General features: G+C 39.1%; 1 protein-coding gene across 1 annotated transcript; it reads left to right on the top strand.

The window, feature by feature from the left end:
* The first annotated feature begins 1,560 nt into the window (after nucleotides 1-1,560).
* Nucleotides 1,561-5,773, top strand: LOC140229545 (AAC-rich mRNA clone AAC4 protein-like). The gene is made up of 3 exons (XM_072309793.1): nucleotides 1,561-1,640; nucleotides 3,857-4,062; nucleotides 5,544-5,773. Exons 1-3 carry the CDS (start codon nucleotides 1,561-1,563, stop codon nucleotides 5,771-5,773), a joined length of 516 nt encoding a protein of 171 aa, XP_072165894.1.
* Nucleotides 5,774-14,015: the final 8,242 nt, after the last annotated feature.

The following is a 14,015-nucleotide window of genomic DNA, read 5'->3' on the forward strand; positions in this document are numbered from 1 at the left end:
AAACATTATTTTGGTTTGAATAGCCCAAAGGCACTGGAGATGAGCTGAGAATAGACGTTTGTTATTCCAGATGCATATGATTTGCTGTTTTGAAGTCTGCCATCTTTACACCCAGTTTCAGAGGTCGTCAGTGATTCATTTCAGCCATCCAGGCATATTTTGAGCTAGATTAACAGCATATTACTGGAACGATGAATGTAGGCCTATGGTTTTGCAGTTTTCTCTGAGTCTGAAGGTGTCACGTTTGCAACGTATATAAGGTAACACTGCCATCATAGTAATTTCTTCCTTGCTTAATTTCAAAATACACATTCTCAATTTCAGCTTAATGGGAGAATTGTACTGACTTTATCACTGTTCTAAAAAAACAATGACCAATGCATTGTAACCAAGCTTGTGCAACTCTTATGTAACAATTTTCAGAACTCCAAAAACCTAGTCACTTCATGCACTGACCACTCAGAGCTCAAGATGCAAAATATGATATATATATTTTTTAATAACCATAATCATTACTCATCGCCTGCCAGGCAGAAAGGTCCTATAGCATGACATTTTGGTTTGTGGTACAATTCGATAGAGTTTTGAAAGCACTTTCATATAATATAACAACCATTTTTCTCTGTATGCGATTTTTTTTTTTCAAGTCCACAATCCTTATAGGGCATTTCTGCCCGGTAGGAGAAGTAGAACAGTAGAATACCTAATTGCCAACATCTTGGAGACGAAACGATGACACTCGTCCGTCGGCTCGGCTTGTGTACATTGCAGAAATCAGTGCGCACAATTTGCGTTGTAGGTGTGGAGCAGGTGCTTATGCGGTACGATCTACGTGCTCTATTGAAGAGTTGAACTCACGGAAGTGCCGAATAAGCACGGACTACGAACTTAGCACGTGCTCAACACGCCCGTGATACGTGCGCCGTCCGTCGAGCAAGTGACGGTAGGAAAATCTTAAAAGACGCACGGAGTCAGTGCTTTGTACGCACGTTTACTGTAGAGGGCATGTACATTGCCCGTACTAATTCGTAGCACGAACGCAGCGAAAGTTCCTCCTGACATAAAAGTGCTACGGCATGTCTGCGTGCTCCAAAATCCGTACTGAGGCGGTACTTACTACGTACGGATCCCCAAATTTTGTCCACGTTTTTGCAAGTAGACAGCACGCACTTGCAAGTACGGCGAGTTGTGACCACGGCTTCACGGTTGATGCAAACGTTTGATGCCAATTATACGTTGACCATGCTTCTTGAATATTCATGATTCAGCCGCGCCTTTGAATTCTATTATGTTGTTGTTGTGTTGTATTCCTTAATCTCTGAAACCAACTAAATGGACTTCATATACCGCCCTCTTGCGGCCAAAATTTGACACAGCAAAATTAGAACGCAGCACCAAGAGCACCAAGAGCACCAGGAGGCGCACCAGCAGGCTGTCACGACGAGGAATTTCGACATTCGACTTAATGCGGTGTCCGAGTTCAAAAGACGAATCCGAGTACAGAATAAGCATGGTATGTGCGAGATTCATAACATCTGGTTTCATTGCTCATTCGAGCAAATGGAGCTGTCGGATATGGCCAGGAGGATGAAGGAGTGTCCAAACGCAGGAGGGAATTCGGTAGAATCGGAAGTTATGAGGTAAGTCGTCAATAATTTCCATTTTACGGTTGTACTCATTTCCATATTTCAATATGCCTGTTGTGTTACGTTTGTGCAACTATTTCAACTACTAGTATGTACCGATGCATCACATATATTATTTAAACAATATAAGACACTTCATAGTGTATCTAAATTATAGATCAATTTAGTCTGCTCCACTTCTGGTACTTTATAACTACGTTGGCTCACTAATTTTGTTGCCGGGTAAAATTAGAATTTTATAGATATGGACTAGTCAGAGAGACGGGGGGGGGGGGGAGCGATCGCATTTTTTCCCTTTACATCTGGTTCTCTTTGTAACCATGCAAAGGACATCACCCTGGGTTATCAACCCAGGGCTGTCAAGGCAGATGATTAAATTCAGGTTATAATTATTATAATTGGTGACATGAATTGTAATATGTTTTGGGATGCAGTGTCATGGCAATCAGAACGTCTTTTAGAGATCATCATGAATTCTGATTTGACTCAGCTTACTCTCCTACGAGGGTTACCAAAAATACTGATTTCTTTTTTTAAATAATGAAGGTTAAGTTAATGATTGTGGAGTAAAAACCATAGGTATAAGTGACCATTACCTGGTTTACTGTACCTGTCTGAGGTAAAAAAAAAAAAAATGAGATCGCAATGTGAATCATTGTCACAATTGTAAAGTTAGGCGTAGCTATAAATATTTTGATGTGAATTTCTACATAAATGACGTCAATCAGATAACATGGAAAAAGATTGAAAGTTGTAAAAATGTAAATAGCGCATTCTTTGAAGAGAAACTAGTTGAGGTGATTAACAAGCCAGTCTCTCTCAAGAAAAAAGAACCAGGAAACAAGAATCTCCATGGATTACGTCAGATATATTGGATTTTACTCACAAGAGAAATTTAAAGAAAAAAACTTGCAGTAAAAGTTAGGCAAAGATTGGAAGGAATACAAACGGCTGTGAAATCAAATTACTACAAAGATCCGCCAAGCAAAGGCTGATTACATAACGAAAAGTACAAAACAAGCAAAAACAACAATCAACAAATTCGGAAGTCTTGAAAACTCTCATGCCCAGCAAAAAAAAAAAGACAAAGACGGAGTAATTTTCATCCGGATTTGGTGATCATGAATGTATGGTTTCAAAGGCGGGAACAATATACAGGCTTCCACAGAAGTGAATGGTGATGAGTCTTTGCCTGAACAAGAGAAGACTACTACAGTGTATGATGCCACATGCGTGTGATACAACAATATAAGAAAAATATAAAGAGAATTTCACATATTTTTAGTTTTTTGGAACGGATAATCTGATTTTCCCCAAATTTTCTCTAATGTGTCCTACTAATATTGCTGCATTCACTCAATCCACATGGACTTGTCCTTTAAGACAATATAGAGTATAGTCTATTATAGTGGTCACCCTGGTGGTCACTTCTGAACATGCATGATCATTTCCAAATGCCATGTAGCCGGCAATTGATTGGATGATGGTTTGCAAAGATTATTAAAGGGTGGAACATGCAAATGAAATAGGTTGAAATGATATGAAATGAAATGAAATGAAATGAAATGAAATGAAATGAAATGAAATGCTATTAGATTTATTATGTTGTTGCAAGGTGGTGTTATACAAAATTTTCCATAGCACCGTGGGCTGCACCCTCAGAATACCGTGCTATATAAATAGAATTATATCTCTCTTGGAAGACAGTCGATACGAGTATTTATGTATTAATTGGTCACTGATTGAGTGGGAGATACCCACTCTTTTATGCCGCTCAAGAAGACTTGTGAACTTCATCTAGAAGACAATAAAACAACCATCTTTGTACATATTGTACATCACTATCTGCTGTGAAGTTCTTTAGAAGTGTCAGCGTGTGGTAGTTGAACGTGGAAGGTACGCCAGTGTGCTGAAAACCATCAAGTTACAAACAGCCTAGATATCCTCTGTATGATTCAAAGGATGTCCACATCATTGAATAAAAAAAAGAAGACCCAAGTCCATCAAACAAACTGACCCCTTCACAAGAAATGTAAATATTCATTATGATAACAATATACGAACTAGTTTGTATTCAAAATGTTGCCTTACTATGACAGTTCATCATACAGTGGCATCTTATTGGAAAAATTAAAAAAAGTTTCTGTTTTTTCATGTTTACAGAAACGTGTGTGTGTGTGTTTTTTTTATTATTATTATTATTATTTTAGCTTCGAGCTCTTTCACCGCTGTTTCGGAGCAAAACTCTTCCAGACGGAGATGGAGATTGCTTACGATCCCCGCGGTGGACCCATGGTGGATTACACCTGCGAAATTTTCGGTGTCAGTGTGGGCGTGTCCGTTACCAGAGCGATGAAGTACAAGGCGGAGTTTGAGAAAGAGGATGCAGAGGACCTTCTGAGAAAGAAACTGAAAGGTAAGTGTCACGTAGAGTTTAGAAGTTAGGAAACTGGAGCGCAGAGAAAAACTTATAATGAGAGTACCGACCCCTGGGACCGATCCTCTTAAGAACCTGTGTCCTGAATTACGTAGCGATGTTGAAGTCATCATGGTCATTATAATCAATGTTTGCAGGGACCTGATGATAAAACCAAAAAGAGCGAGCAATTTGAGCATAGCACTGCAGCTCATTAGACAGAAAGGATTACACTAAAAGCAACGTACAGAAAGACAGACATGACAGACATGACAGACAAACAAACTTTAGTCACTTTAATAACGAACAAACAGAAAAAATCCTTACTGGAGCAGCCTGGAAGTGAATTCATGTGCCAATGTAACCATAGTCTTACTCAGTCTTTTAAATTTGTAGCTGCACATTGTTGCAGAAAAATGTTAAATTCCTTCTGATCTGTGAGTAGTGGAGTTAACTTAAGAAATTTAAACGATATTGCTCTTGCGGTCTTGTCATGTTACTGGTAACTTATGGCAAGGGCGAGAATATCTGTACTGAAAATTTCAAAAATTGCCAAAACTTTCACAATTATAACCGTTCCTTGTTTGTTTGGTCGCTTTTTTTTTTTTTTTTTTGGGGGGGGGGGGGGGTTCGTGTTTTGACTCGACTGATATTGAAATTGAATGGATGATTTATTAGGTTCACAATTGAAATGTTACACGGAGCCGGCGAACTGCAGCACAGTATCCGCCTAAAAATCACTTAACCTCAATTTGTTTACCCTTTTACTACACTGAGTTTTACCGTTTTTATTAGTATTGTTGACACTGTTAATACATGAGCATTGCCATTATGATCATGACGAATTAAAGCGTCTTGTATGTGCTGTCATAAGAATACAATATGATCTTCTCCAAATTTTATTAAATCCATAGGAAAGAGACGAAAGTCCTTGCAGAACAGTGCAGTGGTGATCCATATTGGAGAAAAAATAAGGAAGTTATGAAATTTAAAGATTTCGGAATATTTCAGAAAACCCTTCTTGAGCAGTCGTTATGAATATTCAAATTAGCAAGTTGATGATGTCATGCTCTCACAATTTCTTAATCATTCCATATACGAAAACGACAATATTCCCATATTTCAAAAGTATAAGACAAAACTTTCAAAACCATGCACTTTTTAAAGTTAGCTCTGATATATTTTGGTATGGTAATATGCTCTTAGCTGTATTGTCTAAAGATGGATTTTTTTCCGAATATCATTTACAATATTCACGGAAGCTTGTGAGGGCATAGCATCATCAACTCGCAAATTTGAATATTCATAGGGGAAAAAAATTCGAAGAAATGTGAAGGTTCAAAATATTATATCTTTCTTATTTCCCATTTGATTTCTGGCATTCTGTTGGATTCTTTTTCTTTTTTTTTTAGAGTTTATTTATTTTCAAGGTGGATTTCTTCTTTAAACGTTTCCATGTTTGTATTTTCATCTACAAACAGGATTACACCGTGCAACGCAGAATGCAAAGGACAGGTGGTCCAAAAAAGTTCTGCATATCTGGGCCACCTCGCCAGACGTCGCTGAGAAGCTCACTTCAGAGTACAAAAAGCTCTGTGAAGATGAATCCTCAACTCATCTCACATCGGAGGTTTTCATCATAGTGACCGTCGTCAACGACGAACATCACTCGATGTTTAAATCACCAAAAAGAAAGAAAAAAGGAAAATAGCAACCTCCGATTTTAATGGGCCAGTAGAGAAAGAAAGTCAGTCAGTGTTAAGCCCTGCGTCATGATTCTTTTTGTGTGGTTTTTTTTTTTTTTGACGCTTTTTATAGCCTTTATTCAGACAAATCAAATGAAATTGTTACATTGTATAATGACACAAAATATAACTATAATACACTGTTTAACGGACAACAAAAGGTTGTGTGCAAAGTAGTATAGATAAAACATACATAAATTGTACACATTTGACATGATTCATGAAAGTACAATAAACACCTCATACAGAAATGGAATATACATAATTCTATGACACTCAGCCTTCCTACTCGAGGAAAGGAGTCTCCAGTCTGAATAAAGATTTTATCTAAAACAAATACAAAAAACGTGAGAGGTGATGGACTTTCAAAATCTTTAAAATGTATTCTATTCACCAGCTATGAACATCATAATGACTAATATCTCTCTGGGTCTTATGCAAATGGAGATTCATAGCCAGATAATGTTTGATGCAGTTTTAATGATATGAGGATCAGAGAAAAACAAACAAGTGTACGTTTACTATTTGATGTGAGCTAACGCCCTCTATTGGCAATGAAATCACAGCAGCAAGCACTTACGGAAAATTTATCATAATTACTTTACACAATGTATAGATGAATCCGACTTCAGTGCACTGTATAACCTAAGGGGGTATCTCGCTGAGCTGCGAATATTTGCAAGCGTAGCGAATTTGGCTATAGGGAATCCCGGGGTTCGTTAAAAGTTGTAATCAAATTCGTAAACAGTTTTCTTTGTCCTATCTAAAACGGTTTTTCTTGCCGCACAGAAATTTTGAACATGTTGAAGAAAAAAACTGTTTACGACAATGAAAACTGTTTGCAAATTTGATTGCACTACCTTTTTCATTTACGACGTTGATTACAACTGTTAATGAATCCTGGGCTAAACCCGCTTAGTGAGATACCGCCTTTACGGCGGCCATTAACTGGGAGGCTTCCAAAGAAGAACAAAACACTTTCAATGGTTATGCAATGAGACAGATGCGTTGCTACGTCAGTACATAAATAATCTTTTGTTAGGCATATTTTAAGCCCCCAGTTATCATTTTCATAAAGAAAAAAAAACAGTCTATGTATGTGGTCGAAAAGAGAACCTGAAACAAGATGTATACTGTGTACCTTATCAGTATATGTAGCAGTTTGATACTAAGGTCTTGTAAACCTGCTTGGCGGTTGCCTTATTCGGTGCAAAAAAAAACCAACACACAACTCAAAACAAGAAGCTGTGCTGAAGATATAGAAGTCTGCATACGAGTAGGTTTATACTACATATAGTATTTTGTACTATTTTACATAATTTCCTTATCTTTTTTGTATACGTGTATGTATAAGAAAATCAGTGTGCAATCTCCATTGCGTTTTTCTTCCATTATGTTCTGAAATGGCTGATAGTTAAGTGACTTTTTAAGCTTTATGCTCTACTATTGTGTAAAAGTGGGATTTTTAATGGAGGTCTGTGTTTAAGAATTCTTTGTTTTCCTCCGTGTAAACAGAAGACGACACTGACTAACTTATTTTCAGTCTCTGTGTTTAGCATGGTCAATTTTGATCGTCTATTTATAGTATATTATGTTTAATTCGCAGAGCGTGTATATATTCTTAACAGTCTTTCAATAGTATGTATCGTGTAAGCATTGTAATATCAAAGCTTGCAATACGCTTGATTTGCCAAAGGACCAAAGGAAAATGTCTTCCCCGATGTGACTTGTCACTTTTCTTCAGGAAAACTGGTGCTTAATGAACATAGGTGAATAAAATCAACACCTACTGAAGCATGATACCATATACATGAATGTATTTTTTTCTTTATATACATTAATATTTAACGTACTTAACTTTTCTAGCATAATGAAAAGAGCACTTGACTTACCTCTTTCAGAAATCATGGGAATACCCATTGTTATAGTAACAAGTCTATAAACTTCGTTCTTTTCATGCCAAATAAATTTTGTAGAATTCTCCATTTTTTCCTCCCTATGTTGTTGTCCAAAAATAATATCACGAACTGTATATAGAAGAATTCTTATCCAGCAATGATTAATCCTGTCCGATTTTCCTCAAACTTTCACTGATGCGTTCTATCAGTATTTCTGCATTCACTCAATATATTCACATCTTAACTGGTCTTTGGTTTCTCACGTGAACACAGACGCTCGTGCACACAAAGGCAGGACAAACGACAAAAGACATTGGGAAGGGGCAATTAGAGAGAGAGAGAGAGATGGAGAGAGAGGGAAAGAAGGAAGGATGGAAAGAAGAAAGGAAGGAGGACTGTGGAAAGGAAGGAAGGATCCGCAGCAGCACATGGCGAGCAGTACACATTACCAGACGCCATTCACTGACATGGGAACAGTAATTGACATTAGATAGATGATACAAATGAACTAATGAAAAAAAAAAATCAGGCGGACTAGAAAAAATGAAAATAACAACATAATCACTGCATTATTTTGAAAAAAATAAAAAAAATGTCTAGACTCTAAGCAAGGTACTGTGACTCTACCCACCCCCCCCCCACACACACACACACAAACACATTTGTGGCTTTTAAAAGTAAAAGTAAAAGTAATTTTATAGTCTTATCATGTAAAAGATCCATGAAACACTGAATATCAATAAATCGACAGGCAAGATGGACTTTCACAGTTTCATCGAAAGTAGAGAAAAGGGATGGGAAATGAGGGAAATGAATGAAAACATCCTAGCTAACTTGGTGTACGGAGGATGTATCCCGGGCATTTTTACTTACTCCTTGAATAAGGTGTGTGTGTGTGTGTGTGTGCGTTTCTGTGTGTGTGTGTGTGTTTGTATTAATTTTGTTGTTGTGTTTTAAAGAAAGAAGAGAGAGGAAAAATGATAATTAGATAATTGATTAAAGAATTAATTATGCATCTCAATTATCATATAAAAAAAAATATATATATACATATATATGTATGTATATATATATATATATACATATATATATATATTACAGTAGGCCTACGTTGTTTTAAGAAATTCAACAAAACATACACACAATTCAAAGAAGCAAGAGAAGAAGCACAATATTGAATCAATATAATCATTTTACAAATTTAGTGCACAAACATACCTCAAAATATCCTGATTATTCTACTCCGATAAAACGTAAAAACGATAAAAGTCCATTCTCAGGGAATCCCCAATCCTAGATACACCTCGAGAATTTCATGATCATAGGCCAGTCAGGAGTGTTTGACAACTGCAGTTACCCCTGAATTTAATTGTTGCCGTTTTTATCTTTTCTTTTTTGTGTGTGAAACGCGATTGAGTGCCGCTGTTCATCGAGGGTAACAGCAACTCGCACATTTAGCGCATACCGCCCTCTTGCGGCAAGAGCTATAAAGAGTCTTACCCGATCATACCATGTTGCACTGATACAGTGGATCATACTAGTCGGCGAAGGTTTTCGACTTGAGGAGGTTTTCCAAGGTGAAAAGTCTCATTCTGTCGGAGACTAAGCATGGAATGGTCATATGCCAGTTTGGCTCTTTTAAACCATTCCAAGAACTTGCTCTGTCAAAGATGGCGGAAAAGATGATGAAATTGCCCAACGCTGGAAGGAGTTCGGTTGAGTCGGAGGTTAGGAGGAAAATGTTCAATAATGTCCGTTTTATTGTTTTTCAATTCAATTCTATTCAAACTTTATTTCATTTTTCGAAAAGAACATTAACAGTTAACTTTCTTTGGTAACAGAGAATAAGGTTCCATAATTAAAACAAAGTAAATTGAGAGAAATAAAATTTTGAGCCTTGGTAACAGATACGTTGTAATGTAAATTGACTGACTGAAGTGATAAAGAAGATATAACAATACGCAAAACATCGAAAAATGGAGGGACCCACTAAAAAGATAATGCTTGTAGAATGTGGGCCCCTCGTGTACAGAATGTCAATAGAATAATAATAATAATTGATATGATTTATATAGCGCCAAATCCACTCTGCAGAGTGCTCTAGGCGCGGAAGGAAGAGAAAGTGAAGGAGATAAAGGACATACAAATATCAAATACATGTAATGAGTAGTCAAATTGAGGCTTTAAACAAGTGAGTTTTTAGACTGCTTTTAAAGGAGTCTGATGAAGAACAATTTTTTCGGCTGAAGGTAAGTTATTCCATAAGGTGGGAGCAGCATGGCCAAAGGCACGTGTGCCCCATATTGTAGTGAATCTTGGAATTATCAGAGAACCGGAGTTGGATGAGCGTAAAGATCTAGCAGGGATGTAATTATGGAGTAAGTCAATGTTATACTGAGGAGCAGCGCCCTGAATGCAATGAAAAGTCAAAAGTAAAATCTTAAAAATAATGCGATCTTTGACTGATAACCAATGAAGTGATCTCAAAATAGGGGTGATGTGAGTGTGCTTCTTGGATAGTGTGATGATGCGTGCTGCCGCATTTTGAAGCCTCTGTAGCATGGAGAGCTGAGTTTGTGGTAAGTTAAATAAGACAGAGTTTCCAAAATCGAGCCTAGAGGATATCAAGGCATGGACTAATTTTTCGGTAGAAGAGCGGTTCAAATATTTTCTAATGAAGCCGATATTACGAAGTTGGTATCTTACAGATCTACAAATGCTTCAAACTTCATGAGACATAGTCATATTACAATCTAGCATTACACCCAGGTTGCGACAGGTTTGGGACACACTAATTGACATACCGGAAAAGGAGATAAAATTAATGTCAAGTTTACCTAATTGTGTCTTCGAACCAAACATTAAAAACTCAGATTTATCCGTATTCAATTTCAAAGAATGTGAGTTCAGCCATGAATAAACATCGTTCATTGCATTCTCAAGCTGACTCAAAGCATGTAAGGCATCGGCCTGGTTAGGTTTGAAAGACAAATACAATTGAATGTCATCAGCGTATATGTGATAATTAATTTTGTGCTGGCGCAATATGTGTCCCAGGCTAATAAGATAGATGGAAAACAAGGTGGGCCCGCCCACAGAGCCCTGTGGAACACCGTATTTGAGAGGCATAGCATTTGATTTACAGCTGTTGACACACACTGCCTGTGAATGGCATAAAAGGTAAGATTTAAACCATTCGTATGCCTGACCTTTTACACCAAGAGATTGGAGGGTGTTTAACAAAATTGCATGATTGACAGTATCGAAGGCGGAGGACAAATCAAGTAAAATCAAAGCAGTGACATTTCCACGATCCATTTCCTGTAGGATGAAGTTTGACACATTGAGGAGAAGGGTTTCTACGCTATGGTAAGGACGACATGCGGATTGAAAAGGATCGAATAAATTATTAACCAAGAGATAATCTGTAAGTCTGGAGAAAACAATCCTTTCCAAAATTTTAAACAAAAATGGAAGGTTACACACGGGGCGGTAATTTTGGAGTGAATCTGGGTCTAAGGAATTTTTTTTTTTCAAAAGAGGTGTTATATATGCAGATTTCAAACATGAGGGGACGTAACACTGATCAATACTTAGGTTCACAATCATTGAAATAATAGGAGCGAAAATGGATGAACAATCTTTTATCAATACAGTGGGGACTGGATCTAAAGAACATGACTTGGGAGGTAATCTGCGAAGAAGAGCTTGGACCTCGTCGGGATCAGTGGGTTTCAGGGTTTCAAGGGAAGCTGCGTGAGGGGCTCCTGCGCCGATTCGTCTGGACAGAGACTGTTACTGATAGTCTCTACCTTATTCCGAAAGTAATCGATGAAAGTCTCGGCCATTGCAGAACTGTCCGTGTGGGACGGTAATGGTGAAGATTGCTTTCGATTGAGAAGGCGGTTGGCAACGGAGAAGAGCCGTTTGGAATCTTCGCCACAGTCTTCGATGAGGCCCACGTAATAAGATCGTTTGGCCTTCTTCAGCAGGGAGTTTACCACATTCTTCTGAGCGCACAATAATTTCCTGTCAATTTCACTTTTACCGTTGGAAAGCCATTTGCGCTCGAGTCTCCTACGTTTCCGCTTCGCCGCTGCAATGTCAGAGTTGTACCAAGGACAGTCAGTGCGTTTCCTGATCTTTCGAGTCTTTGCAGGAGCATGTATATTGAGGAGTCTGCTGAGCGCTGAGTTGTAATTTTCCACAACGCAGTCCACACTGTCAGTTGGGGAAGACATCAATTTGCAACTGACAATATCCTCGGCGAATGCTGTCCTGTTGATTTTCTTGATATTGCGGCAAGTGAATTCAGACATAACACGAGAAGGCTTTACAAACTTGAGCAAGCAGGAAACTGTAGAATGGTCTGAGATACCGGAAAAGACCTTGGGGCTGGAGTAGAGAACATTATCAGAGATTCGCACCATGATGACATCCAGAATATGACCCTTATCATGGGTAGGAGATGAGACGAGCTGGGAAATGCCATGGCCACTGATGAGATCATTGAACCTCAGCGTATTTGGGGCTGAAGTATTGTCAAAGTGGATGTTCAGATCCCCCGTGATCACCAAAGGTGATGGTCTGTACATAGTCTCATCAAGAAACTGTGAGAACTCGTCGAGAAATGTTGAGAAAGAGTGATTTCCAGGAAGTCTATACACAACGACGATGTCCACACAGGAGTGTGCGTTCGAAACAGTTCCATGCATTGACTCGAAGGTAGTGTATTTCCGTGATGGGTTTATGACAACTTGAAGGTTGTCCTTGTAGAGAAACCCAACTCCGCCTCCGCGCTTGGAGACCCTTGGACAGTGATGGAGGGTATAGCCACTCGGACGAAGATCGGCAATAGCTGCATCATCAGACGAGGACAACCAGGTTTCGCAGATACATGTGAAATCTAAACGGTGATCGGTAATAAAATCTTGGAATACCGAAGATTTATTACGTAGGGAACGGGCATTTAAAACACCTAACTTGAAGTTGTTATCAAAACAAAATTGACCACCTCGTTTTCCCCTATAGGGCTTTTTACACTTGTGTTTCTTAACCCCGGACTTTCTCTGACCCAGGACTATCGTTAGTCCCGTACCAATTTTTTCAGCTTTTTACACTCGCCAATTAGTCCCGTACTATCTCTTGTCCGGGGCTAAGGAGAAAACTGACCTTTTTACACTCGTCTTTCTTAGCCCCGGACTTTCCAAACCACATGAATATTCATAATTACGCTGTGTACTGTACACGTACACGCACGCACCGGCAGCACTTGATTACCTCGTTTCTGATTGGTCAGTGAGGGTCGCACTTCGTCTCCGTCGCTTAGCCCAGGATTATTTTTTCGTTCTGTTTACACTCACTTGCTTGGCACCGCAATTGCGGTGCTAGCACCGCAATTGCGGTGCTAACCCCTGCTATTTTGCAGGGCCAGATAGTACCGTACTATCGGTGGGGCTAGCCCACTTTGGCAAAAACGAGTGTAAACAGAAAGTGGGCTAAGGATAGTCCCGTACTATCGGTGGGGCTAAGGCCCCCCCTTAGCCCCACCGATAGTCCGGGGCTAAGCAAAAATTTACAAGTGTAAAAAGCCCTTATGTGTCCTCCGCCTTCTGTTAATACCGAGAGAGACAATCCGATTCCAGACAGTGGGGTTATCATTGCGCCATCTAGTTGAAATATGGCTTGAATTAAATGAACGAAGGGTTTGTGTATCATGAATGTCTTGAATTCGATGAGTTTTCGATTGTCGACAAATGCAGTCCATCACTCTCAGGGCCAGGATTCGGATTTATACCTCCAGATATCAATAACAAACTCTGAAATGTGGCCTCTGAGTTGGCATAATAGCGTACAGGGGTACCAACATATTTCCCCTTTGATGGATAGGTTTGTGCATAATGTGCACTAACATTATGAAGGCAGATATTAGGCGTACATGCATCTAGGCAGTACCCTTGACAGCAATAACACAACAGGATCACAGTAAGTACAAAGGCTATAGAGGTGACCCGTTCAAGTGGTGACCACACAGGTCATTGCACCACATTGCACCACGCCTTCTGTTTTCTCCATGACCTCATGCTTCACGACAGTAAGGGGCTGTAGAGTGTGGTGCCGGCGCGACCTCCGCCGGTGCTTCCCCCTGATGGCTGCCACTTGGGGCTGCACCTGTGGTGCAATGACCTGTGTGGTCACCACTTGAACGGGTGCCGGGAAGCTGTGCCGCTTCACGCTGTGCCGACAGTGACTCTGTTTCGCTGCCTGCACCTCAAAATGAAAATGAAGTCAGAGAAAAAAAATGTATCTT

The sequence above is a fragment of the Diadema setosum genome, chromosome 6 (assembly GCF_964275005.1).
Source record: "Diadema setosum chromosome 6, eeDiaSeto1, whole genome shotgun sequence".
Classification (NCBI taxonomy): Eukaryota; Metazoa; Echinodermata; class Echinoidea; order Diadematoida; family Diadematidae; genus Diadema; species Diadema setosum.

Excerpts from the sequence above, each read along its gene's own strand:
- LOC140229545 (XM_072309793.1), top strand. The coding sequence starts at position 1,561 with ATGGAGCTGTCGGATATGGCCAGGAGGATGAAGGAGTGTCCAAACGCA. Across the intron at positions 1,641-3,856 it reads GTAGAATCGGAAGTTATGAG|CTTCGAGCTCTTTCACCGCT; the intron begins GTAAGTCGTCAA and ends TTATTATTTTAG. Across the intron at positions 4,063-5,543 it reads TCTGAGAAAGAAACTGAAAG|GATTACACCGTGCAACGCAG; the intron begins GTAAGTGTCACG and ends ATCTACAAACAG.